At 39.0% G+C, this 27,903-nt stretch overlaps 1 protein-coding gene across 9 annotated transcripts in view; it reads right to left on the reverse strand.

The window, feature by feature from the left end:
• The window catches only part of wnk2 (WNK lysine deficient protein kinase 2), a 76,549-nt gene that overhangs the window by 41,897 nt on the left and 6,749 nt on the right, over positions 1-27,903 (reverse strand). For all 9 annotated transcript variants that reach the window (XM_057845601.1, XM_057845608.1, XM_057845607.1 and 6 more), the window contains exons 2-7: positions 15,572-15,744; positions 15,286-15,506; positions 15,017-15,174; positions 10,833-10,921; positions 10,418-10,637; positions 2,324-2,582 (exon numbers count right to left, since the gene is read on the reverse strand). In XM_057845601.1, the coding sequence (XP_057701584.1) occupies positions 2,324-2,582; positions 10,418-10,637; positions 10,833-10,921; positions 15,017-15,174; positions 15,286-15,506; positions 15,572-15,744 (1,120 nt within the window). The remainder of the gene's footprint in view (positions 1-2,323; positions 2,583-10,417; positions 10,638-10,832; positions 10,922-15,016; positions 15,175-15,285; positions 15,507-15,571; positions 15,745-27,903) is intronic.

The raw sequence follows: 27,903 nt of genomic DNA on the forward strand, positions 1-27,903 counted from the left end.
TAAAGTCTAAAAAGACAGTGAGCTGTTGTTATTCTGCTAATTCACAAGCTTTCCAAAATGGCAAAGATATTTGTAGTCCAATTAGAATTGACAAAATAATAACTGGGGGAGGCAGGTCTAATTTGATTTCAAAGTCTTAAAATAGGAGAGAATAGCCAAAGAAAATCCTGAGCAACATTCCTTGATCCCACTTAACAGACATACAGTGGTACCTCGACATAAAGTACGATCGCATCGACATTCGAACCTTTTGACATCCGATGTAAAATTTGACTCGTCATTTGTCTCGGCATGTGATGACGTGCTCGAAATACCACGTTTATGACATCGTCTTAAGATCGTGGTTTTCCTGCAAGACGGATGCACACTTTCTCAACATGGGTTACTAGAAGGATAGTGCTGCTAAGTGCAGGTGTTGGGGAAAAAAATTGAAATTAAGAAGGAAATGATGGAAAAGTATGAGCGTGGTGTGTGTGTATGAGTGAACTGGCTAGACATCGCAGCTCATCAGTCCCACCCTCCCTCTACATACCTACACACTCACTGTGTCTTCCCTCTCTTCGCCAGTAAGTTAAGGTGAAATGAAAAACACTTTTGTAATTCCTTTCTTTTTTTCTTCTTCTTATTATTATTACTATTTTTACATGTCTTAATTAATGCATTTGTTAAATTAGAACCCAGCTCACCGTTACCAAATGCACCCGCCGTCTCCTCCCACCTCTGTTCGCCAGTCTCTATAAGTTAAGGTGACAATAAAAACGCTTTTTTAATTTCCATTTATTAGTAGTAGTACTAGTAGTATACTGATTTGTATTTATAATTCATTTGTTATGCTATGTGTGATGGCTCTTCGTAATTGTACCTGCAGTATTTATTAAGGATTTAGCGTGGGTTTTTGGGCTGTGGAATGAATTATTCTAATTAAAATGTATTCTGGGAAAATCCCGCTCGACATACGACCATTTCAACATACAATCCAGGTCCCGGAACGAATTAAATTCGTAAGAAGAGGTACCACTGTATAAACCACACTTTGGTCATTTATGGAAAATTGGCACCACCACCCTAATTCATGGGGTATTACATTAAGCAGCTACCATATGAAAACTGCTCAGATGGGCAACTTTGTTTTTTGTTTTTGTTTCTGCTGTTGTTGTTTAAATGCTTATGATGATTCCGATGACAAAAGCATCATCAAACACAACTTTGGGATGCAACCCTTTAAGTGAAAGCTACAGAGGTGAGAGTTTATGTATAAATCGTAGTTGTTGTTTTTATTTTTTTATTTTTTAATGTTTTGTTCAAATACACACACACCACCGCTAAAAGGCGTCATATCTAATTTTCTGGAATCTGTGCATATTGACAATGCATGTGGGGGTGGGGGCTTAGCAGTAAGAATCGAGCTTCCTCCACAGTGCACAAGTACCCATCTCGGTTCCAGAGGAACATCTCACTGGGGGTGTGACAAAATATTGAAATGGTGATATATCGTGATAATTTGTATCCCAAAAGGTTATTGATATGCTCCTGCCAAGAATTGAGATATTGTTTTAAAAAGTTGTCAGTGTCTAAAAATAAATAAATAAAAAGGAACCAACAAGTTGCTACCAAAATCTTCTACCATTATAGTGTCTGTTAACTCTAAGGCTGCATTAAGGGTGCTCGACGCCCAATCCATTAAGACTGGGAACGTTCATTCATTCGAAACCAGAGTATTCACAGTGATTCTGTCTGATTTTCATGGCATTTACAGGTCACTTGCTGTTCATTTTAGGGCATTTACAGGTCATTTTCTGTTGAGTTTGAGTCACTGCCTATTCATTTGGGTGATTCCCAGGTCACTTTCTGTTCTGTGACTTAAAAATAAACAGGAAGAGACCCATAAAATACCCCAAAATGAACAGGACGTAACTGAAAATCAACAGGTAAATCAACTTAAATGGCCCCAAATTACTTTAATCAATCATTGCCTGGCATTGGCTGCCACTGACGGTCATAGACGTTCAATCCGTTTAAAGTGGGAGGGTGGCAGCGAATGAACGAAAATCCCACTTCAAATCGATTGGACGTCTACTATTGATAAACTCTTTCCAGTTCACAGCAGAAGCTTATTTTTTTGTTTGTTAGTTGTTTGTAGAATATCCTAGAATGATTTCCTGACCCATGTATCGATAATCGTTGGATCGCCATATTGTCAGATCATCGTTATCGTGAGCTTTGTATCGCAAATCGTATCGCATCGTGAGGTACCATGAGGTTCCAACTCCTACATCTCACATTTTATGATGAGGCATTTATAGATTCATTTGCACATTCTCACATGTGGTCGAAGTCGTCACCGGGACTGTACAAATCAAGGTCTGCTGTTCCACGTCTTGATCGTCGAACTCGGTTGTGGTGAACGTGGTCCCTTGTTGTCCGGGCACCTGCAGGAGGTTCTGCTGTGTCTTCTTCACAGAGACTTCGCCATTTCCCGATGGGACAGTGCGCTCCCTTCTCCATTTGATCAGAGCCACACGGTCCCGGATTGACTTCCCTACAACCTTCACATCACAGTCCAGAAAAAAGCCAGACTCCACCTATAAAATACAGAGAAGACACTAGTACTTTGTACTGTAGAAGGTATCTTAATGCACTGACAAGAAAACAAATGATCATACTAATTAAGCAAAAATCTAATCTGGCACTACCAAAAATTCTGTCTCGACAAAAAAAAAAAAAAAAAAAAAAAAAAAAATTTGTGCTGGTGCACCTTAAGAAAAAAGCTGCACTAATGCATTGCAACTAATGCTAAAAGAAAGTGTGGAGCCTTGGCAATATATATCTCAATGTTATTTTTACCAATATTGTTCAGGCCTAATTTATATATTTGTTTGTACTTTTTAAGGGCTAAAAAGTAACAAAATAATCCAGAAATACAATGGCATTGCCAAAAGGTACAAAAATACAGTGAGGAGCAGAAGTATTTGCACTCCTTGTGATTTTGCAAGTTCACCCACTTAGAAAATAGGTAGTTTTGAAATTTCAATCATAGATGCATTTCCACTTATAGAGACATAATCGAAACAAAAAACTCACATTGTATGATCTTTTAAAGTAATTTACCTGTAATTTACTGGGGGTCATAATTATTTGTACCCCTGAGAAAATCAGTGCTAATATTTAATGCAGAAGCCTATGTTTGCAATTACAGAGGTCAGATGCTTTCTGTAGTTCTTCACCAGGTTTTCACACATGGAAACGGATTTTTGGCCCATTCATTCACATAAATGTTCTCTAGATCAGTCAGGTTTCGGGGCTGTCGTTGAGAAACACAAAGTTTTAGCTCCATCCATTTTACGCAGCCATTCCTTGGTCAATTTGGCTGTGTGCTTCGTATCATTGTCATGTTGGAAGATCCAGCCACAACTCATGTTCAAGTCTCTGACTGAGGGAAGGAGGTTGTGGCTCAAAATCTGACAATACATTTCACAATACATTCATCCTCTGCTTTATACAGTACAGTCGTCCTGTCCCCTTTGCAGATAAAAAATGAGGTTTCCACCCCCATACTTCACAGTGGGGATGGTGTTCTTGGGATTGTACTCATCCTTCTTTTTCCTCCACACAGGAAGAGTAAAGTTGTACCAAAAAGATCTACTTTGCTCTCATCTGACCACGGCTTTCTCCCATGACCCCTTTGCATCTTTCAGATGGTCCATGGCAAATTTCAGACGGGCCTTCGCATTTACTGGCTTCAGCAGGGGAATCTTCTGAGCAACGCATGGTTTTAAAACATTGTACCGTAGTGTTCTACTGACAGTAACCTTTGAAACTGTCCATCCAGCTCTCTTCAGGTCATTGACCAGCTCCTGCCGTGTAGTTCTAAGCTGAGCACTCACTTTTGTCATCCTGACTGATACCCCACGAGGAGAGATTTTACATGGCACCCCATTCCGAGGTAGATTATGAGTCATGTTTAGCCTTTTCCATTTTCTAACAATTGCTGCAACTGTTGATTTTTTTTTTTCACCAAGCTGCTTTCCAATTGTCCCATAACCTTTTCCAGCTTTGTGAAGCTCAACAGTTTTTTCCTCTGGTGTCTTTCAAAAGCTCTCTGGTCTTGCCCATGGCAGCAGTTGGATTATGACTGACTGTGGGGTGCACAGGTCACAATAATGAGCTCAAACGGGTGGTGGGTGGGTGGGTGGTTACTCATGGAGTAAAGGACTTTTTTTAAGGTAGACTGACTACTCTTTGAGAGTCATAATTATTGCTGATTCTCAGGGGTACAAATACTTACAAATAAATCATAAATTATTTTTTAAAAAATCATACAATTTGAGTTCCAGATTTTTTTTTTGATTTTGTTGCTGTAAGTGGAAATGCATCTATAATTGAAATTTCAGACCTCTACTTATTTTCTAAGTGGGTGAACTTGCAAAATCACAAGGGGTGCAAATACTTCTGCTCCTCACTGTATATTCATTTTGTACTCCGCAACACTCCAGAAAAAGCAGAAGAGGAAGTACCGTATGTCTTGTTTTGTGCTATGTTAGAACAAGGATATACCACACAGGACGTGCTGGTTCTTGGTTTCTTTAATAGCACATTCAGCTTAACAATAACACACAACGTGCGGCTCTACGCAGGCCGTTTTCTCCAACTCTCTCTCACTTCCGCGTCACGTGAGCAAAACAACATTGGCTAGCGCCGCGTGCCCTTCAAGGTGCATAGGACAATTCGGTATCAGAACATTACATCCCCCTTCTTTTTTTAAAAAAAAAAATAGAACCTGTCATTCACATAGATGAATATTGCAGCATTTGTGCTGAGAACAATTGGAACATAACACAAGGATATGTATATATTCAAAATGTGTACTGGTCATAACAAATCAAATTTCTACATAAATTCTGATTTTTTTTTTTTTTTTCGTTTCTTCAGCATATCCATAACTGTAGAACCTAGGAATCAAAAGGTCAAAATATGCCTTTAACAACAGTGCACACATTTTTTTTTTTTTTTTTTTTTTTTTTTTTTAAAGGTCAAGGATCTTTCTGGGTTTGACCTCACGCCCAGATCTTGTCTGATACGGTACCACTTGTGGAGCTGTATCACTTGTGAATTCTGAAGTGGGTCTTGTGTCAATATTTCCTTCAGGTGGTGTATTGAATGTCTCCTTCGTGTCCATAAGGTGACGCCTGTTTCGCCTATATTCTTGTCCTTCTGGTGTGCGGATGTGATACGATCTTTCAGCAACATCTGGTCGGATGACGACTGCTGGTTTCCAGAAGCCTTTCTCCTGGAAGCGAATGCGTTGTCCTTCCTGCAGAGCTGTCATCACTTTTGCTGATCTGTCGTAGTACTTTTTCTGTTGTAGTTGTTTCTGTGTTCTTTTCAGGTGAACATCCTGGTGCTTGACAATTGTTGGCTTCAGCTGCTGGTGAGTGTTTGGCAGAATTGAGCGTGTGCGACGACTCATGAGTAGCTGAACTGGTGATCTGAAATTGTCAACTGGTATGTTCCGATATTCAAGTAGACTCAGATAAGGGTCTGAATTGTCAGCTTTGGCCTTTTCCATGATGGACTTTGAAATTTGAACATACTTCTCCGCTAAGCCGTTACTTTGAGGATAGTGTGGGCTGGAGGTAACGTGTGTGAAACCCCATGTGGTGGAGAAGTACTCAAATTCCTTGCACTTGTACTGTGGACCGTTGTCGGATATGACAGTTTCAGGGATACCATGTCGTGCAAAGGAAGCTTTTAGTTTGTGTATCACAGCGGCAGAAGTGGTGCTGCGTAATCTGTCAAGTTCAAAGTATCTGCTGTAATAGTCAACTGTGACTAAGTAGTCCTCATTGTTCCACGTGAACAAATCAGTAGCGACTGTTTGCCATGGCCTTTCGGGAATTTTATGACTTATCAGTGGTTCTTTGGTGTTAGAGGGTTTGCGTTCATTACAGATGTGGCATTTTCCAATCATTTCTTCAATTTGCTTGTTCATCCCCGGCCAGAAAATGATGTCACGTGCTCGCTGCTTGCATTTTTCCATGCCCATGTGACCTGCATGAATTCGATATAACATCTCTGTTTGCAATGATTCTGGAACGATGATTTTCTCTCCTTTGAATAAAATGTCATTCATTAGTGAAAGCTCATCGCGATAATTCCAGAATTCAACAATGCTTTTAGGACATTGTTGCCTTTCCTCAGGCCATCCAGAATGAATCATTGTTTTCAAACAGCTGAGCTGAGCATCTTTCACAGTTTCTGCTTTTATGTTTTCAAGTTTGGTTACACTGACTGGTAAGTTGCTATACACAGTGTGTACCTGCATGTCCATACCTTCACTGAGGTTTGTGTCATCATCAGGCAGTGATTTTCTCGACAGGGTGTCGGCGACAGGAATCTCCTTGCCTGGTTTGTGTGTGATGATGAAGTCATACCTCTGTAGCTGTAGCATCATTCGTTGTAACCTTGGAGGCGCTGCTGCAAGTGGCTTTTTCAGAATGGATTCAAGCGGCTTGTGGTCACTCTCCACTGTTATACGACGTCCATAGATGTACTGGTGGAAACGCTTACATCCAAATAGAATGGCATACAGTTCTTTTTCAATTTGAGCGTAGTTGACTTCACTCTCAGTTAATGACTTTGATGCGTAGCTTATCGGCTTTCCATCTTGTAACAGTACTGCACCCAGTCCATATTTTGAAGCGTCGACCTGAAGTCTAAGTTCTTTTTTCGGATCGAAATAACTTAGCACTGGGCCTGGTTCCTGAGTGAGTAGTTTTTTGATCTTGTTGAATGCTTCCTCATGCTGTGCATCCCATCTGAATTCGCTTGATTCTTTTAGCAGATGACGCATTGGTGCATTGATGTCTGACAAACTTGGAGCAAATTTGGACAAATAATTGATCATGCCAAGTAGCGTTTGTAGCTCACCTTTGTCTCTTGGTGGCTCCATGTCCCTCACAGCTGCAATTTTAGCTGGATCAGGCATAATTCCATCTTTGGTGATCTTGTGTCCAAAATAACTGACCTCAGTAGCACAAACTGTACTCTTTTCTGGATTCAGTTTCACACCGCGTTCTCTCGAGCGCTGCAGCATGGCACGAAGGTTGGCATCGTGCTCATCCTTTGTTTTTCCATAGATGAGAATGTCATCAACTATGGCTGTAACACCTTGCAAGCCTTCATAAGTTTCATCAACCTTTCGCTGGAACTCATCTTGAGCAGAGATAAGTCCAAAAGGCAAGCGAAGGAATCTGTATCGTCCAAATACAGTGTTGAAAGTTGTCAATTTTGAGGATTCTTCAGAGAGCTTGATGGCCCAATAGCCAGATTTGGCATCCATCACACTGAAGAAAGAAGCTCCTGCCAACTTGGATGTTGTGTCCTCAAGAGTCGGTAAGGGATAATGTGGCCGTTTGATGACCTTGTTCAAATCCCGTGGGTCCAAACAGACTCTTAACTTCCCGGTGCGTGGCTTTTCTGCTGCAACCATGGAATTGACCCATTCTGTTGGTTCTGTGACTCGGACAATAACGTCCTGTTTTTCCATGTTATCCAGTTCATCCTTGAGGCGGTCACGGAGAGCCAAGGGGACTCGCCTAGGTGGATGTACAACAGGTGTTGCATCAGGTTCAATGTGGATTGTGCATTCTCCAGGAAATAGTCCTATCCCTGTGAAAACATCTGCAAACTCGTCCATCACCGACTTCGCAGGGGAGTCATGCACAGACAAAATTAACTTGATGAGTCCAAAATCCAGACATGCTTTTAATCCTAACACAGGGGGAGCCAGTGTGTCGACAACATGCAGTTTGACCATCATTTTTTTCCCCTTGTACTGGCATTGCATGTTGCATGTTCCTCTGACAAGCAATTTTTCACCTCCGTATCCAAAAAGAGGCTGTGTTGTTGGCTGTAGTGATGACTGTATTCCCAGACTTTTGTAGACGTCGGTGGGAATGACATTAGCTGACGCCCCAGTGTCGAGCTTGAAAGTGATTACGGTTTTGCTAGGTCCAACCAACATATTAGCAAATGCCTGTTCAGTCTCTTTTTCATAACTGTTGTTATGTGTTACCACATCAATAAACAATTCTTCATTGCTGCATGATTCAACGTCTTCTATTGCATGTATTGCTTTGTTTTGCTTTGAGCGACATGCCTTTGCAAAATGATTCCATTTGTTACAAATTTTGCACTGTTTGCCTTTCGCTGGACAACTGCCTTTTTCCCCATGAGGCTTGTTTCCACAGTATCCACAGGCTTTTCGGCGGTCTTTATCCCATCCAGGCTTGCTTTCACCACTTGCCGATGCCTTGTCATGGTGTGTCTTCCATACTGCCTTTTTAGGAAAATGGCGGCTGATGGCTTGAACGGACTGATATTGTGGGCCACAATTGCTGCCATCTATCGTTTTGAGCTGTGCTTGCGCCATATCATGGGACCTTACAATGTCTATAGCTTTGTCCAATGTCAGTTCTGAGCCAACATTCAGTAGCTTTTCTCTCACTTTAGGTGAATAAATCCCAAATACAACGCGATCTCTCACCATTTCTTCACTGTTAGTATAATTGCAGTCCTTCACAAGCAGTCTCAAATCCGTCAAAAATTGTTCAAAAGGTTCGTTTGCACCTTGGATTTTTTCGTGAAACTTGTATCTTGCAAAAATTACGTTTGCTTTGGGGACAACGTAGGCTTCAAACCGCTCATAGTACGTTCTCAGTACCTTTCGTTCGTCGTCTGTTAGAGTCCATGTGTTGTAAATGTCGCGGCCTCTTTCGCCCACCCAAAGAAGAAGATAACTGCATTTCTCGTCTTCAGCTTTCCTCTTCAACGGACCAGAAAACATGAGATCAACGTGGAGCTTGAACTTCCGCCATGCTTCGGGCAGGTTGCTCGCGTCCCAATCCATGCGAGGCGACGGCACTCCAGCTGCATCCATCATGTTGCTCGTTTAACACCGTTTCACTCTGACACCATGTCTTGTTTTGTGCTATGTTAGAACAAGGATATACCACACAGGACGTGCTGGTTCTTGGTTTCTTTAATAGCACATTCAGCTTAACAATAACACACAACGTGCGGCTCTACGCAGGCCGTTTTCTCCAACTCTCTCTCACTTCCGCGTCACGTGAGCAAAACAACATTGGCTAGCGCCGCGTGCCCTTCAAGGTGCATAGGACAATTCGGTATCAGAACATTACACCGTATTGGCCCGAATATAAGATGGTGTTTTTTTTGCATTGAAATAAGACTGAAAAAGAAGGGATCGTCTTATATTCGCGGTCTACACATTATAGCCATTCACGACGCTAGATGGTGCCAGATATCATTGAAGCGATTTTCTGTCATGACAGATCTCAGCTACTCTGAAGTTTAACCAGTTTGCATTATTTTATTGCAATGTTTTTCCTTATTCAAATTTTTTTCAAGACTACAGTTACAGTTAGACTTCACTTTGATGGTTAATGCAGTTATTGCAATTTTGTTGTTTTATCACAATGGACTGGTTTATTTACATTTCAAAAACCAGAAGCCATTCATTTACGAATGTGATTGCACTTTAGTTTACATATTTAAATATTCAGATATTAAGATTTGAATGAGGCAAAATAACATGCTTTTTCGCTCAAATATATTGTTAGAATCATTTGTTTCGGATGTACTGTAATTATTTTCTCTATAAAAATTAATTTGGTGTTCAAAAAGTCTTTTTTCAAACTTCTTGAAAGTCTTGAAAAAGAGGGGGGCGTCTTATAATCAGGGCCGTCTTATATTCGGGCCAATGCAGTACTGTAAACAGTACAGTACTGTAACATGTTTGGAACTTTTGTTAAAAAAAATGGAAAATCTGTATCAGATCGGGAGTCGGAATAGGCAGATTCTCAAAATCAGATGACTTTGACTCGGACTCGGGTGCAGAAATATGCGATCGGGACATCCGTATTAACTATCATTTTATTACTTTCCAATTGTACACTCGAATGACAGTATACGCAAAAGCTGTATTGGAACGTTATATTCATGAAGCTGATGTTCTAATTTTTGAGACAAATATTATTGTAAACAGGATGTTTATTCAAGTGCTTTGTAGTATATAATTGCACTGCACAATAATGAGAGGTATATACAGTAGCTCCCATTATATTGCCAGGGTAATCCCAGTGGGACTCTTTGGACTGACTTTTCACAATGACTAAATATCTACAGGATGAGTTATTTCAAACCAACAAGACTTTATTATTATGATATCTATACCCAAACTACAGCGAGATCACAAAGAAAGATGATTAACTCATTGGCTGCCATCAATATCTACTAGTAACAAACTCATTTAAATTCGCTACAGAGGGATGAAAAGGGCTACATGATTGAAGGTCTATCATCTTCAAAAGACTTAACAGATTATAATCATGTTTACCATTTCTTGTGCGACAACTTCGGGATCTTCATTCACCAAGTTAAAAGTGAACTCAATGGCACCGGAATCCTTGTACTTTCCCTTAAGCTTTTTAGGATCCTCGATCCACAGCTTCAAAGCGATGGAGGATTTTTTCCCATCATCTTCTTCATTGAGCTCCACTCTAACACCTGTATCCTCTGCAAAGAAGGCGTGATTCAGAAGCTCCTTGATGGAGTACCTGCAGAAAATGGATAAAACAACAGTTACTGACTGTAGGTCACTGAATGACACACAGCACACAAACATTGACTATGTCACAGCCAAATACTGGTGTTGACGTCATAACGTGAGAGTAGCAACATAACAACAGAGTAAAGGTTACAGTATATAGGTCAGTCTCTACCTGCATGTGTAAGTTTTGTCACACACTTACCTCTCCTCCCATCTGTGACAAATGCACTCTCCAATTATCTCCTTAATTTCTGGATCACTTACTTTGCTGTAGCTAGCAGGTTTTACCCCCTGGGAAGAAAGAAAAGTAAGGCGAAGTAACAATAGTGTGTTATGAGTTATCCAGCAGTACAATAACTGAAAACATATGAAAAAATACAAATGTTTTTGACTACGTTATAAACGGTTTTACGATTTTTCTTTTATTCATCAAGTTTGAATAACTAAAAAAATAAAAAATCATACAACACATCACAATATTGTGTTGCCCACTCTGATGTATATTTCTTTGTCTGAAGGTGGCAGTATTACTTACCGTAGGAAATACATAAATGGAACTGCACCAAACATGAGCAACTAAAATCTGTAGTGTGTTGAGCATGATTGATGAGATTGTGTAATTGTGCAAAGCAGATCTGAATACCAACCAAAAAGACTAACACTTCAACATGGAGCTCATCTAAAAAAAATCATGAAAAGCAAATATGATATTGGTAAATTAGGAAGAAACTAAGAATGGAGGAGATTAGGAAAATCCGCAAAAAAATATGAATTTCTGTAAAACCTGCCTCAGTAAAAAAAAAGTTTTTTTGCAGTTATTAATCTGAATTCTCTCAGTAATTAGGATTTTCTATTACCGGTACAGTGGTACCTCAATATACGAATTTAATTCGTTCCAGGACCTGGTTTGTAAGTCGAAATGGTCGTATTTCAAGAGGATTTCCCCATAATAATACATTATAATTCGATTAATTCGTTCCAAAGCCCTTACGCTGAATCCTTAATAAACACTGCAGGTACAATTACAAATGGCAATTGCACATAGCAAAACATTCATTCATTCATTTTCTATTCCGCTTAGCCTCACAAGGGTCATGGGGATGCTGGAGTCTATTCTAGATAACCTTGGGCAGTAGGCTGGGTACGCCCTGAATGGGTCATATCAAAACAAATAAATTATAAATACAAATCGGAATAATAATATCATGATAAAAATAATAATTATAATAATAATGTAACAAATCGCATTCTAACGTGGCGGTTGTTTTTTGCATGCTGTTCCTGAACGCACCGTGACTGACGAGAGAGTGAAGTGCGGAAGAGGTGGAAGTTTTTACTTTCTCTTTTCATGTTCTGTTGTTGTTGGCGTTGGCTACGGCGGACGGTAGTTATGTTGTGTTGCACAAGTTCTGTAGTAAAATATTAGAAACCTTACGAAGCTGTCGAATACCTTGCCGATGTTACAGTAATAAGAATGAGTTGTCCTCGAGACCGTAGACATATTCCAGCCGTATTGTCGAGCCAGTTCATTGACGTGCACACCACACTCATATTTTTCTCTTATTTCATTCTTAATTTCAAAGGTAAGCGTCACCTTTTTCCTTTTTTCACCAACTGCACTAACCTTCTTGAGACCAATGTTGATTTCCCTCAGAAGAAAATCCGCCGTACGGCCGTTTTGTAGGAAGACAATGAAATTGTGACGCTGTCATAAATCGCCGTATTTCGAGCATGTCGTCATATGTCGAGACAAATGATGAGTCAAATTTTCCACCGGATGTCGAAAGGATCGTATATCGAGTAGGGCTGTCAAAATTATCGCATTAACGGGCGGTGATTAATTCTTTTAGTAAATCACGTTAAAATATTTGATGCAATTAACGCACATGCCCCGTTCAAACAGACTAAAATGACAGCACAGTGCAATGCCCATTTGTTACTTGTGTTTTTTGGAGTTTTGTCACCCTCTGCTGGTGCTTGGGTGCGACTGATTTTATGGGCTTCAGCACCCATGAGCATTGTGTAATTATGGACATCAACAATGGCAGGCTACTAGTTTATTTTTTGATTAAAAATTTTACAAATTTTATTAAAACGAAAACATTAAGAGGGGTTTTAATTTTAAATTTCAATGACTTGTAGTAACATTTATCTTTTAAGAACTACAAGTCTTTCTATCCATGGATCGCTTTAACAGAATGTTAATAATGTTAACGCCATCTTGTTGATTTATTGTTATAACAAACACAGTACATATGTACCGTATGTTGAATGTATATATCCATCTTGTGTCTTATCTTTCCATTCCAACAATAATTTACGGAAAATATGGCATATTTTATAGATGGTTTGAATTGCGATTAATTACGATTAATTAATATTTAAGCTGTAATTAACTCGATTAAAAATGTTTATCGTTTGACAGCCCTAATATCGAGGTACCACTGTACTTTGTTTTACACTTTACAAGACAGTTGAGAATATCAAAATGTTCGGATGCAAGAGGTGACATGACTCACCAAGGCAGTACATCATGACATTCACTCTTTAAAAGTTAAAACCGACAGTGACATTGTTTGTAAATTGTGAAAATTATGTTTACATTTTAAGGTTATTTATGCTCCAGAACGTACAGTGCAGAGATGTCCCGATCGATCGGGTCCGATCACGTCATTTTCAAAGTATCGGACATGCGTTTTTTTAATAAATAAATATTTTTTAATTAAATCGTTTTCTAATTGTATTTAACGTTACAGACATAATATGTTACACTCATCCAGAGTCTTTGGTTTAGGCTTAAGGTAGGATTATCAAATTTATCCCGATAACAGCGGCAATTAATTTTTTAAAAGATGTATCACGTTAAAATATTTAACGCAAATAATGCATGCGCTGCATGACCAACTCACGCAGTGTCGCGCTCAATCTGTAATGGCGCCATTTTAACTATATAGAGAGCTAAAAGGCAGCGTAAAATGAGTAGAGTGGATTTTAGCAGCCTTTGGAGCCTTTTTTTAATTGGCTAAAGCCTTGCAATCCCTCTCCCTATGATTAGAAATATCATGGGAAGCAATGTGGGGAAGCAAGGTAGCAGGTGATCTTTTTCCAAACACCCTATGTTATTTCCCAACGCAGAGAAGATATATCAATTGGTAGTACTACGCACAGTCATGGTTGCCCTTCCCATCATGCATTTGTACATGGCTACAGTATCATTTACTGAAAGCTCAACAAATACACTAGATGGCAATATTAAGTCCCAATGTACACAAGTCACAAGTCTTTCTATCCGTGGACCCCTCTCACAGAAAGAATGTTAATAATGTAAATGCCATCTGGAGGATTTATTGTCATAATAAACAAATACAGTACTCATGTACTGTATGTTGAATGTATATATTTGTCCGAGTTTTATTCATTTTTTTCTTAATGCATTGCCAAAATGTATATGATCGGGAAAAATTATTGGGAATGATTGGAATTGAATCGGGAGCAAAAAAAAGCAATCGGATAGGGAAATATCGGGATCGGCAAATACTCAAACTAAAACGATCGGGATCGGATCGGGAGCAAAAAAACATGACCGGAACAACCCTAGTACAGTGTATCACAAAAGTGAGTACACCCCCTCGCTTTTCATGGGGCAACACTGATAAAATGAAACTTTGACACAATGAAAATTAGTCTTTGTGCAGCTCATATAATCAATACCCAAAATAACTCAAAATATAGCCATTAATATCTAAACCCCCGGCAAAAAAGTGAGTACATCCAATAGAAACTACGTACATCCCTTAATGTCCAAATTGAGTACTGCTTGTCATTTTTCCTCCAAAATGTCATGTGACTCGTTACAGGAGTGCTGTCAGCATTGCTGCAGAGATTGAAGAGGTGGGGGGTCAGCCTGTTAGTGCTCAGACCATGCACCACACTCTACATCAAATTGGTGTGCATGGCTGTCACCCCAGCCTCTTCTGAAGACGGTACACAAGAAAGCCCGCAAACAGTTACTGGAACCATGTCCTATGGTCTGATGAGACGGGCGGGCTTTCTTGTGTACTGTCTTCAGAAGAGGCTTCCTCCTGGGGTGCACACCTATTTGATGTAGAGTGTGGCATATGGTCTGAGCACTAACAGACAGAAATGCATCAGTGAGTACACCCCTCGTATCTGCAGAAATGCGAGGGGTGTACTCAGTTTTGTGATACACTGTATGTTGGCAATTTTTTGCAACTAATAACAAAAATTACAAGTCAAACTAGGCCTTTGCTAAGTTAAGTTACACCCGGTAAACCAATGTCAGACATCAGTTTGTAAATATATTACTCGGGTTTATGATAGTTGCTAATTGGATATGTAATTCAAGAAAGCTGAGGGGAAACTCACACTGGTGACTTTGCGGTAGATTTGTGCTGCGTTTTGACACTCTGAGTAAGGATATTCTGATGTGGCCATCTCCAGCATGCACATGCCAAAGGCGTAGACATCCACAGCCTCGTCATAGTGCTCCTCATACATCTCTGGGGCCATAAACTCTGGTGTACCTGGACCATTAAGACATATCGTATCAGGTAGAGCAAAGGAATGCAAATATTTAACTTTGCTGTTTGAAGTAACTCATCACAATTCAATAAAGTGTTGAGTCAGTGGCTAACCAATAACACTTTTAGCAAAGGAAGCCCTCTTCAGAGTTGCCAAGCCCAGATCACCAATCTTGACTGATCCCGTTGGGCCAGTGATAAAGATATTATCACACTTGAGGTCTCTGTGGATGATTGGAGGTGTCCTGGTATGGAGAAAGTGGAGGCCCTTCAGGATCTGTCTGCACCAGCTCCGAAGAACTTTGGGCTTCATCACCTTAAAGCGCTTCAAATACCTTAATGAGAAATTCCAGTTCAATCACTGCAAAGTATCACTACATAGTGGATGCTGTTCACTTACGTTTTCAGTGTCCCTGAGGTCATCAGCTCTGTCACCAGAACTATGCACTTCTTTCCTTTTAATGGCGACTCCCAAAAGTCGTAAAATCTTACAATGTTGGGATGCTGAAGAGCCTTCAACATCTCTGCCTCCTCTTTGAACCTTTGTCTCTCCACTTTGGACAGTTTCCTCTCCTTTGAAACATTCATAAAGGCAATTACTTTTCAAATAGTTAAATTCATTAATTGTCCTTTTGGCCTTCCATGAGACCCATTGGTTTGGCTTATCTAAATACCAGTATTGTTTTTGGCAGCCCTTTTAATTTTTGTCTTTGTTGTGTCTTTTGGACCATGATACCCATTCGTCTTAGTCATATTTTAGTCATCTCCAAATGTGTTTGTCTACGTCTAGTTTTTGTTGACGAAAACTCAAGACTAATTTTGGATAGTTTTAATTTACGTTTACTGAAAATATTTTCGTCTTTACAATTTCAAAAAAAAATACTCGAAAAATAAATAAATAAAGGTTTCAAACTACAGTGATCCCTCGCTACTTCGCGCTTCAAATTTCACGCCCTCAGTCCATCATGGTTTTTTTTTTTTTTCAATTAAAAAAAAAAAAAAGAAAACAGATAAACTGTCCCGAGCCGATCGCGTAGTCTCACTGTCCCTCCCTCCCTCCCTCCCACTCAGTGTTCTTTGTACATCAGGCCGTGCATTGGAGTTGCTTTTTAAAGTAAAAAAAATGTTTGACGTTCGCTTCTCTGGCAAGATCAAAGCGCCGCATGTGTCAATAATCGTTTAACGTGTTAAACAGTTGCTGTGGCAACTCATTGTGTGTAAGTTAGCAGTGGAATGGAGTGAGTAGACTCACTCAACGAAGCATTTAATAAAGCCAAGCATTTTTGTACTACTTAATTATTGTTTTAAAATTATTCTGTTTGTTTAAAAATTATCATAATTATCACATTTCAAGTGCTTAAAACCCATTTATTAATATATACATTTTCAACTTTGTGGAAAAACATGTCTTATATGTATCTCTTTCCAGTGCTAAATCTGAATAAATACATTGAACACACACCAAAAAAAAAAAAAAAATTGGGGGTGTTGCTCTACTTCAGTTTTCCACTTATCGCGGCAGGTTCTGGTCCCAATTCACTGCGAAAAACGAGGGATCACTGTATTTCGAATGAACATTGAAAGACGAGCACATATTGTAGCATCTACAAGAAAAACGACGCCAACTTGGTGATAATACACACTCAGCAGGAAAAAACAGTACATTATTTTTAAATAATTATACCTACCTGGACACTACGAGCTGTATGTATAAAAAGTTCTCCGAGAGTGCAAGAGGATGCTCGCCGTTAGCATTCGTCTAATGGTAATGTGAACGCGAATGCTATGCTAACGCTAAGAGTTTCATTTCGTATGTGATGATCACTCAGCACAGACCTATAAAGGCTAAGGCAACGTTGCATATTCTCTATGGTCAAGAAAAAAAATACCAATTTTACCGTTTGTGTGTGTGTAGATGCCTGCAGACTGGAGAGCAGCAGCACGTCACATGAGTGACACAACCAGACACTGCTACGATGCAGGCTAACTACACATTAAATGTCACACATTGTGAACACGTGATGGAGACGATTGCATTTTCATCTTGTTCTCGTTAGACGAAAACCGGCATTCATCTTGTTTTAGTCTCCCAAGACATGGTTTTAGCTCGTTATCGTCCCATCATCGTCATGAAAAAAGTGTTCGTTGACTAAATGTTCTCGTTATCGTTATTGTTGACAAAAACAACATTGCTAAATACTAAATACATTCAAACAGAAGATATAAAACAAACTTTCAAATTGCTTGAGTAACTTCAGAAGAAAATTGTGAACTGCCTGCAGCTAATGTTGAGAGTGAACACGACTGTAGTGTAAAGGAAAACATGGGGGTCCTGTCTAACCCATTTCTTTTTGTGTGTTGCACAAAACAACAGTGTACACATCAAACACATATTTTCAGACACATATGACATAACATTACATGTTGGGCTTTGAGATCAATTTACATATGCAAATATTCATACAAACACATGAAATATGATTCATGTGCGTAAATAAGGCCTGCCTTCCTTGAATTGTTGTATAAATAGTAAACGAGCTGATTGTGTACTGTACATAAATTCCCCTGCGGCTTGATTCAGCACATAAACGCGACATGACGTCTTTGCTTGTTAAATTGTGCCCTCTCCTACTAAATTATGTGAGTGCTTTGAAACACACGTTACACTGTACTTTGTGGGTATCGATTATTGACTGATGGCGAGGAGTCGGATAGCATTAGGCCGTCGTGACCTGAGCAGTGTGCAGCACATGCATCTCAGATTACGTCTGCTCTGCACCACTCTTGGTTTGGTTCTTACAATTTCAGGGCTTGTTCCTAATGAGCCTCTCTCAAGGATAATTAAGCACGACTTCATGCAAATTATGGGACATTAGAATTAGTAACATTGGGCATGTTTGTTCTTTATTTATTTAATTATTGAAAACACTATTTTTTAAACTCTCCTGGCCCAAGTGCTTTAGAATTATGGTAAAATATTTCATTTTTCTGGCAGGATAGAAACCTGGCATAATGCACCACTGCAGGGTTTGCTCAATGTGTATAGACTAGCGTATGCAGAATGCAGTGCATCTCATATTGACGGGTAAAAAACAGGGTCAAATATACAATATGTGCTGTGGAAATGTCTTAGGGAACCACAAAATGTCTTATTTAGTGACTATCATTTCGTGAAATAGTCTTTGTAATAAAGTCCTATGAATAGTTCTGAGGTCTGCGCACTTGCTATAAATTTATAACTACAGTATATATGTGAGTGACATGTGAGTGTAGCAGAAAGGAAGGTCAAATTCATTTTATTAGGTTTCATATATCATTCAGACAGATTAAAAGACGTCAGCATTTGACAGTTCACGTTTTGCAGTTGTTGTAAGTACACTATATCAGTACAGTATCTTGCCCATGCCTCACCAATAATAGACATTGGGTAAATTGCTTTTAAAGTTTTTTTTCTGACTGCGGTTCAACACCGGCCACAGAGGCTTTCTGGCTTGTCTGACAGATATGACAATTTACACTATCTATTCCAAATTTCTTAAAATAGGATCTGTTCTTGACAAACCTCACAGCAGAAGGCTACAACCCCATCTAATGAAAATACCATACACCTTGGGCTGGCCTTCAAATGGTTCAAAGAAAAGATTATCATGTGCTTGTGGAAGTGTGTGAATCACTGCTCCACAATGACCAAAAGAACATTTAGTTCTTCAAAAATCTGTAGTTCCGCAAGAGACCCATCTTTCATCCCTGTTGTTGGGCAAAGTAACACAACGGTTAAATTTAGGGGCTATCAAAAGAACCTTGACAATAAACCAATATATCTGAAAGCTATTTTGGTATACTATGTCTAGCACAGGATCAGCTGATCGTACCATTATTCTCTGCAATGCAACCAGTAACATGACCTCTGAAACCTATCACCTACCTTGTCAAACTAGCTCTGAATTGCAGTCAGGGACAGAAAATGTCTTGCCTGGTAACAATTTTGCAACTATGCTCTAGTACAGAGTAGAGGTCGACCGATATATCGCCCGGCCGATATATCAGGCCAATAAATGGACATCATTCATTCATTTTCCATGCCGCTTATTCCTCACGAGGGTCGCGGAGGTGCTGGAGCCTATCCCAGCTAACTTCGGGCAGTAGGCAGGGGACACCCTGAATTGGTTGCCAGCCAATCGCAGGGCACAAGGAGACACACAACCATTCACGCACACACTCACACCTATGGACAATTTAGAGTGTTCAATCAGCCTACCATGCATGTTTTTGGGATGTGGGAGGAAACCGGAGTTCCCGGAGGAAACCCACGCAGGCACGGGGAGAACATGCAAACTCCACACAGGAAGGCCAAAGCCCGGGATTGAACCCTTGATCTCAGAACTGTGAGGCAGACGTGCTAACCATTCAGCCACCGTGCCGCCCCAATAAATGGACTTCTTTCCAATATCGGACATCGGCCGATTAACAAATAGAATATGGAAATAATCTGTGTGGGCAACTGTGGCCGCCGCTGACTAACAGTAGGACCCCAGAAGGACCCAACAGAAGCTTGGAAGAAGGCTGTTAAAGGAAGCTTCAGGCTTGTCTGTTTTGTAAATATTGTTAAAAAAAAAAAAAATTATCTTGCATGCTAAAATATGCAATGTTGCTTTAGCCTGTAAGGTGTTTACTGAGTCATCCTTACACTTTAAATGTAACTCATAGCGTTGGCATAGCATTCGCATTAATATTCGCTTTAGCATGGCGAGCATCCTCTTAAACCCTCACTTGTTTACCTCTCTTTGTGACATCCTGGTGGGTTTAAATATTTGATAATAATGTGCTGTTCTTGCTGAGTGTGTATAATCATAAAAAGCAGAGCTGCATTTGTTGGTTTGGTAGCACTATATCGAATTAATCTTTTAAATCTCAGGTCATTATTGTAAATTTGAAGCTGTTGAAGCAATTATTTTAATAGTCTTTCATAATCTACGTGCTTAAAAAAAAAAAGTATATCGGCCTCAGATATCGGCTGACGAAATTTTGGGTCTCGTTAATCGGCTGAAGTTTTTTTTTAGATATCGTTATCAGCATCGGCATTTTATCAGTCGACCTCTAGTCCATAGTCAGTTGGTAAGCCATAGACAAGAAGGGAATTGTATGCTTACTCAAACTTCTAAGATGAAGTTGTCAAATGCTTATGGTGTCACGATTAACTGCATGATAAAAGAAAGGAAAAAAGGAAGTGGAATGAAGGGAGTCTACTTTTGGAAAAACCTACACAGTACCTGCCACTTTGCGTTTTGATCATTTTGGGAACTGAGGCAAATTTGCTCACCTCTAGATCACCGTGCTGCCTTTGATCATTAAAGCGTTGCTCAGACTTTTGCCTTTTTACTCAATCCGTAAGGGATTCCTTCAAGCTGTGTGAAGAAAAAAAATACTAGCAAACAGATTTTCATGACTACCTGTTAAGATTTTTGATAGCAACGACTGCATGTATATTTGTTTCACACATTGTTGTCTCTTGAAGTCAATACTTTGCCCCCGCAACCTTTGCTGAAGAGGGCTGCATCAGCAGGATTTACTCCCCAGAGGCAACTGTGGTGCAACACAACACATAAGCTTATGTTTAGCATTTAGCGCAGCCTGCTCAATCAAATCAAATGACGAGCACCAAGACAAAAAGCTCAAGAACGTGTTGCCAATTCTCTAAATGGTGCCTAATTTGTTTCATTTATCTTCCTCTGCATGTGTTTGTCGGGCATTCAGCAGCCAGCCCCTTTAAAAACCTGATTTATATGAGCCTCCACTTCACTTCTTGTTGGACACCTGATTCTGCTGTGTCATGCTGTGGCTTATACAACAGCGATGCAAGTCTGCCTGGCTGTAAGCGAGGTGCATAGGCAAGGAAGCTCTAAAGGGCAGAGCCTGGTCTCAAGAGAGAGAAGGGGTTGAATCATCGCTAGATCTAGATCTCGCTAAGAAGCTGCTCAGACAACACATAAATACACTCAGAGTCTCACACACTACACAGTCATACGCGATGCACAAGAGCGTGTCTTCCCTGTGCTCATCCCCAAAATGGATTCCCCCACCCTTTCTTAGGCGTGCGGTTAATAATAGTCCTTTTTCTTATGACAGATGGCAGGTAGTACTCAAGATTAAGCATTCTTCAGTAGGATCTTTCATTCCCTCAAAAAAAAAAAAAAAAAAAAAAAAAAAACATCTGAACGAATTACTCCAATACAACAAACTCATATTCACCATGAATCGCACAGACAACAGGTGAATAGTTAGTAGAAGGGTTCAAATTAAATACCCATTATGCAGCATTCGGTACTCTGATGTAGTCTAATAGCCGATGCAAAAGCTGTGAATTCAGTATAAAAATATATTGATGTATTGTGGTATGATTTAGCAATGCTACTTGAACAGATTAAGACATGTACTGTGTCTATGTACTATGATGGCAACAATGGTAATACTAATTGAGACTTTACTGATGATGATAAAAATAATTAGTCAAGTCAATGTCATTAAAATAATTGTTAATTTATCTTCTTTTAAAGCTGAAGCAAAATGTAATAGATATAAAAAGTCTGTGTTCAAATGTCAGGTTTTTGTGAAATTAAAAAATAAATAAATAAAACCAAGGTTAATGTTTTCACTTCCAACCTAGCTGAGGTGTTATTGATCACATTCATGGTGACCAGAGATGGCTAGTAATGCATTACATTTACTTGAGTAACTTTTTAAGGAAAAATGTACTTCTAAAGTCCCTTTCAGACTTATATCTTGCTACATACTAGGCCTGAACGATATATCGTTTAAACATCGCCATCGCGATGTGCACATGCGCAATAGTCCCATCGCAAGGACGTGCGATAGTTTTTTCATTTCATTTTTTTAAATCCACAAACGTTTGTTTTGAGCAAGGAGCGAGAAAGAGAGTGCACAGTCTCTCATTCTCTCCAGCTCGCAGTCATCGGCTCCTCCCCCTCCCCTGCTAGAGCGGAGTGGAGGGAGGAGGGGCCGAACAGCAGAGCGGAGGGAGGAGGGGCCGTTTTCAAAGTGAAAGCAAGCAATCAAGCAGCACGTTGAATAGGGAAGACTGTCTCCAAAAGGAGTTTTGGAAGTATTTTGGCTATCGACAAGAATATAAGGAACAAAAAACAGCCCTGTTGACAGTGCCTCGCCATGGTTGCCTCAACAAGAAGTAATCCGTCGAACATGTGGGACCATCTAAAACGCAGGTATCTATGCATTCCTGCTACGAGCTTCCCATCAGAGGCTTTTTAGTACAGGTGGGAACATTGTTGTTATGAGACCCAGTTGAGAATTGCTGAGCAAGGAAGGTGGACGATATGCAGACAAATACATAAATTTGGGAGTTAAAATGGTTCTGTTATTCATCAGTTATTTGCTGTTATTCAGTTCAATTATTTACAAGTTCAATTGAGTTTCTGTTTCTTTTATATTTAAATTAACTGTAAATCGTATTTTTCAAATAACTATAGTACAGCTGCACATAAAGTTTTGATACTTAATATTTTTTAAATATTTTTACAACTTTGTTGCAGTTTTGCAGTTCTATATTGTTATATTTTGTGTAAACAACTCAGGGGACTAATGCACTTGCACTTTTATTTGACAGATTTAATATTTAAGTTCAAATATGTTGACAACTTTATTGTTTTACTGAGGTTCTTATTTATTGTTATAGTTTGTGAACAACTCTTATTTGTCATATTTAATATTTTTGTTCAAATATGTTTACAACTTTGTTGTTATTTTACCGAAGTTGTTATTTATTGTTATATTTTGTCAAAAACTCAGGGGACGAATGCACCTGCTCTTTTATTTGTCATTTAATGTATTTGCTGCTGTTGAAGTGTCAAATATTGTGTTCAAGAAATTATCTATTTTGTGCAGACATGGCTTCCTGGATCCCTTCATAATAATACAGCAATCTTAATCATTCACAAATGAAACGGTATTATATGAATACACTGTGGTCACGGTGTGTCATGCAAAGTATTTCCAAACAGCTATTCAAGTCATCTAGTGAATATTTCTTTAAATTTTTTTTTTTTTTTTTTTTTTTACTATCGCAATATAATATCGCAAGATATTGCACACCTAAAAAAAATCGCAACAATAGTTTTTTCCAATATCGTTCAGGCCTACTACATACCCATATAATGTGACACGGGATTTACCTGTGCAATGCCTTTCAGACATGGGGAGATGTACCAGGAATTACCTGAGGTGGACACTTTCAGACATGTGCCGTGTTGGCGACTCGGCGTGTTCGTATTTTATAACCCGGACATTACATAATTTTTGTCAGCAACAAAATAAACTACACATTTCCAAAGATGTACAATGGACTGTCTCTTCCTCAACTCTAAGATCAAGTACCAATTTAATTCCTTTATCTTTCCAGTTTAATTTTGCTACATTTCCAGTTTGCCGTGTTGATAATTGTGATGTTTGTTTTCGTCTTGCTATGAAGAAAGAGGAAATGACGATAAGCTCGCCATGATATTTACGTCATTAGCCTTCGCGTTGTGACCTTGGACTTAACCGCCTGCTTTCACACATTACGCTACCCAGTTAAGTACCAGACATTTTTCTAGGATATGACCCAGGTAATGTTCGTGTCATTTCCGTGTCAGTCGACCCAGGAAATTGCTTTCAGACTTAAGGACTACCCGTTAAAATACCAGGACTTAACCGGAGTTCAGCGTATGTCTGAAAAGGGCTGAAGAGTGGTTTTACCAATGCAACTTTATTCATTCATTCATTCATTCATTCATTTTCCGAGCCGCTTATCCTCACTAGGGTCACGGTGTTGCTGGAGCCAATCCCAGCTAACTATGGGCAGTAGGGGTACACCCCGAATTGGTTGTCAACCAATCGCAGGGGGACAAGGAGACAAACAACCATTCGTGCACACATTCAAACCTAGGGACAATTTGAGTTTTTGATCAGCCTACCATGCATGTTAATGGGATGTGGTGTGAAACCGGAGTACCCAGAAAAAACCCACGCAGTCACGGGGAGAACATGCAAACTCCACACAAGAAGGACAGAGCCCAGGATTGAATCCTTGATCTCCATCAGAACTGTGATGCTTAATACTAATATACTATATAATATACTAGAAAAACTAGAGTTGTCCGATAATGACTTTTTAACCGATATCCCGATATTGTCGAGCTCCAAAAATCCGATCCCTAAAAATGCAGTCGTGGACTTAACATATTGTGTATTTTTCAATCATTTTGTTCATTTAATTTTTGCACCATGAATGCAAATGGTCTGCTGACATAACAAATCTCAACCACATCAGTTTGGAGACAGCTAATGGTCAATAACGGCAATTGCAGTGCTAAACTAGCCAGCCCTTGTACAAATGCAAAAAGGCTTGTATATTCACTTTGAAGCCAACATGCGTATTGGCTCAAAACCAATCATGGAAAAACTGACGTCGAAATTATCCGATATCATTTTAAAATGCTTTTATCGGCCGATGTTATCGACTACACGAAAATATCTAACAAAAAAATAAAAAAGTATACTACAAATATACTACGACGAGTGACCATACTTTTTACTTTTACTTGAGTAAATTTGTGAAGAAGAAACACTACTCTTACTCAGCTACTTTCGGCTACACTACAGTCGTTACATTTTTCCTATTTATTCTACATATTAGATTTTCTTTTTGCTACCAGTTTCACCAATGAGACATCACAACAATAATCACGAATCCATTATACCAATCAGACATACAGTAACAATCGTCACATAACCACACACATGCAAGCAGTCGGAGGTCCAATGATTAAGCCGGCCTGTTTAATCACGTGTCGTTTTAAAAGCGCTGTAAAAATTAAACTATTTGGCATAGAGTCAACATTACTCAAAAGTGCAGATTTCAACCATTCTCCCAGTTTTTGTTTGGCACCAAAAGACCACAGAAAACCGGAGATGCGATCGTTTTAATTTGCTGCTCTAAACATGCTCTTTAGACGAGTGATATTTCATTTCTATACATTTTTCTATTAGGAATTCGCTGATTTTTTTTTTTTTTTTTTTTTTTTGTATTTTGTTGGCATAATATGGTCATGTAATAGGTTATAGTACAGTATAATAATAATATAGGTTAGGTTACATACAATAGTATAGGTTACATTGCGCTGAGAAAAGAAATGATTGTTTGGGAAAAAATAGCAGACATTGTTGGCAGTTACTCACAATGTTACTCATTACTTAAGTATTCTTTTCACTGAATACTTGTTTACTTGTACTTGTGTAAAATTTTTGGATGACTGCTTTTGCTTTTACTTGAGGAATATTGTTTTGAAGTAACGCTACTCTAACTTGGGTAAATTTTTGGCTACTCCCACGTCTAATGGTGACACAAGATTTGAAATTCACCGTGGTTTCCTATTTTCTCAGGACTTTAGCTAGGCTGTTTTAACTTTTTTTTCTGGATATTATACATTATACATTATTATTTTTCTTATCGACATTTCACTTTTACCTGTTTAATTTGAAATCTAGTACTAGTTCATTTCACCATGTAAACCTAGACACTGCATATGAATCGTCTACACAAGCAGATAATTTCCTCCGAGAACCCGGGTGAATCAATAAATTGACATTGCCAGTCAGTATGAGCCGAAGTCATGATGTTATTACCAGTAGGAGAATATATTGTAGATTACAAGCTCATATAAATGAGCTAAGGTGCTGACTCAGTCTTGACTTCATGGCCCACTGCACCTGTCCCACAGTTTGCGCCATCTAAAAACAAGACACTTAATTCACATTCACAGGTCCTGTAAAGTCATTTGTATATTTCAAATGTTCTTAATACAGGGTATATGCGTGAAGATACTTGCTGAAATCATGCTAAGAACAATTTAGTGCTGAATTGGTGCAATTAACTCTTTCACCTCTTTGGATGGCATGTTTTTTTGGTGGGTTTAATTTAGGGATCTACAAAATCAGCGATATACAGATCCCAGTGTTTCTGGCCTGCGCCTCTCACTACATACCAAGAAAGCGTTGTCAATGGCTGTTAAGAGCATTTGCTACTCTTTCAGCGCATTTGAAACTCTCCCAATTCATAAATTGTCCATCAAGCTATGCCTGCAAATTACAACACCCTAAACCTCAAAATAAATCTTCTCTTGGATTTTAATGTGTTTTATATTAGTTAGGAGTTGTGGAATAACGTTTGTTGAAACAGCCATACGACCATGACGTGAAGCAAAATAGGAGGAGGAGAAATTAAATTGAGGATGCTTCAGAGACAAACATTGCATTGTGCAGCAATGACCAACGATTTTTACGATTCCGATTCCATTATCGATATTGCTTAACGATTCGATTCTTTATCAATTCTCTTATCGATTCTAATTTGGGGGAAAAGAAGAACAAACATTTTGATTGGTATTTACTGTAGTTTTTTTAATCAGAAGTCACAACCTTACACACTCACAACGAGGTCAAAATAGGCCCAAAGCCTTGATATTAACTGTGGCAATATGTAACTGTGGCAAATAGACATGAATGTGTAACATTTTACTGAAACATTTCCTAACACATTTTTTTTTTTTAATCCTCCTTTTAAAAGGACATATGAGCGGATAGCACTCAAAAATAATTAAAAAAAAAAAAAAAAAAAAAAGATAAATGCTGTCAAATACAACAGAAAAGTGCATAGTCCAAATGTGCAAAATGAACAATTGTTTTGCCGAAAAATAACAATGTCTGCTTTTTCAGAAAGGATACATGATCTTTCTGGACTCTTGGTGTCTCCAGCAGTGGAGAACACAGAGGTTATGTGATGTTATTCGTAGTGGTTGGAATTTATAAAAGAATTGTTAGATAAACTGCCAAAAGGTTCCATGGAATTGAAACACACGGATCCGGTTCTCTATAGGAACCGGTTCTCGATTCCCATCCCTACACATAAGACATGAACAGTTCGTTGTGAAAATGTGCAAAATTAACTATTCTTTTGCAGAAAAATAAGAATCTCTGCTTTTTCAGGTAGGATATGTGATCCTTCTGGGCTTATGGTGTCTCCAGCAGTGGAAGACACTCTCCCATATGGGGTGGAGAAAGCCTGCACACACAGAGTGTGTGCAAAGTGTTCAGCTAGTCCAGACAGCAGGGGCAGTGTATCTCTTTTGTTGTCCAAAATATTAACAAGTTTATTATTAGGTTGGTGTAATTCCATACAATATAAGAGGAATTTTAGCACAATCCTCCGTTAACTTGGATTTGTTAACTTCCTAGACATAGTTAGGGTACTCTATGGAAAGGTCTTTTGATACGAAGTAGAATAAAAGAGGTTTGGGACCAATGGGACCATCCTATCTCAAATTACAGGCAAAAATACGCTGACTGGCTGTAGTCATGAGGTGAATTATGGAAAGTAATGTGGAACATCCACTTCCGTTAGTCGTAGCAACACAAAAATACCACCATCGGATCCGGAAGTATATACTTTTGTGTGAAATCAGTAGTCACACTGGCCCTACGACCCACCAAAACACGACCGAAAAAAACACTTATTGGTGGACTATTGACCGAAATGAGTATTAAAATTGCTAATAAAATGGTTTAGGATTATTTTCGATGCATATATGTTATACTTTTCTTATAGAGTATTCGACGAGGAATACGATAGATCTAGTAATAGACTCTTTTGGAAAAAATCACTAT

Source organism: Corythoichthys intestinalis, chromosome 9 (assembly GCF_030265065.1).
Source record: "Corythoichthys intestinalis isolate RoL2023-P3 chromosome 9, ASM3026506v1, whole genome shotgun sequence".
NCBI classification, from domain to species: Eukaryota; Metazoa; Chordata; class Actinopteri; order Syngnathiformes; family Syngnathidae; genus Corythoichthys; species Corythoichthys intestinalis.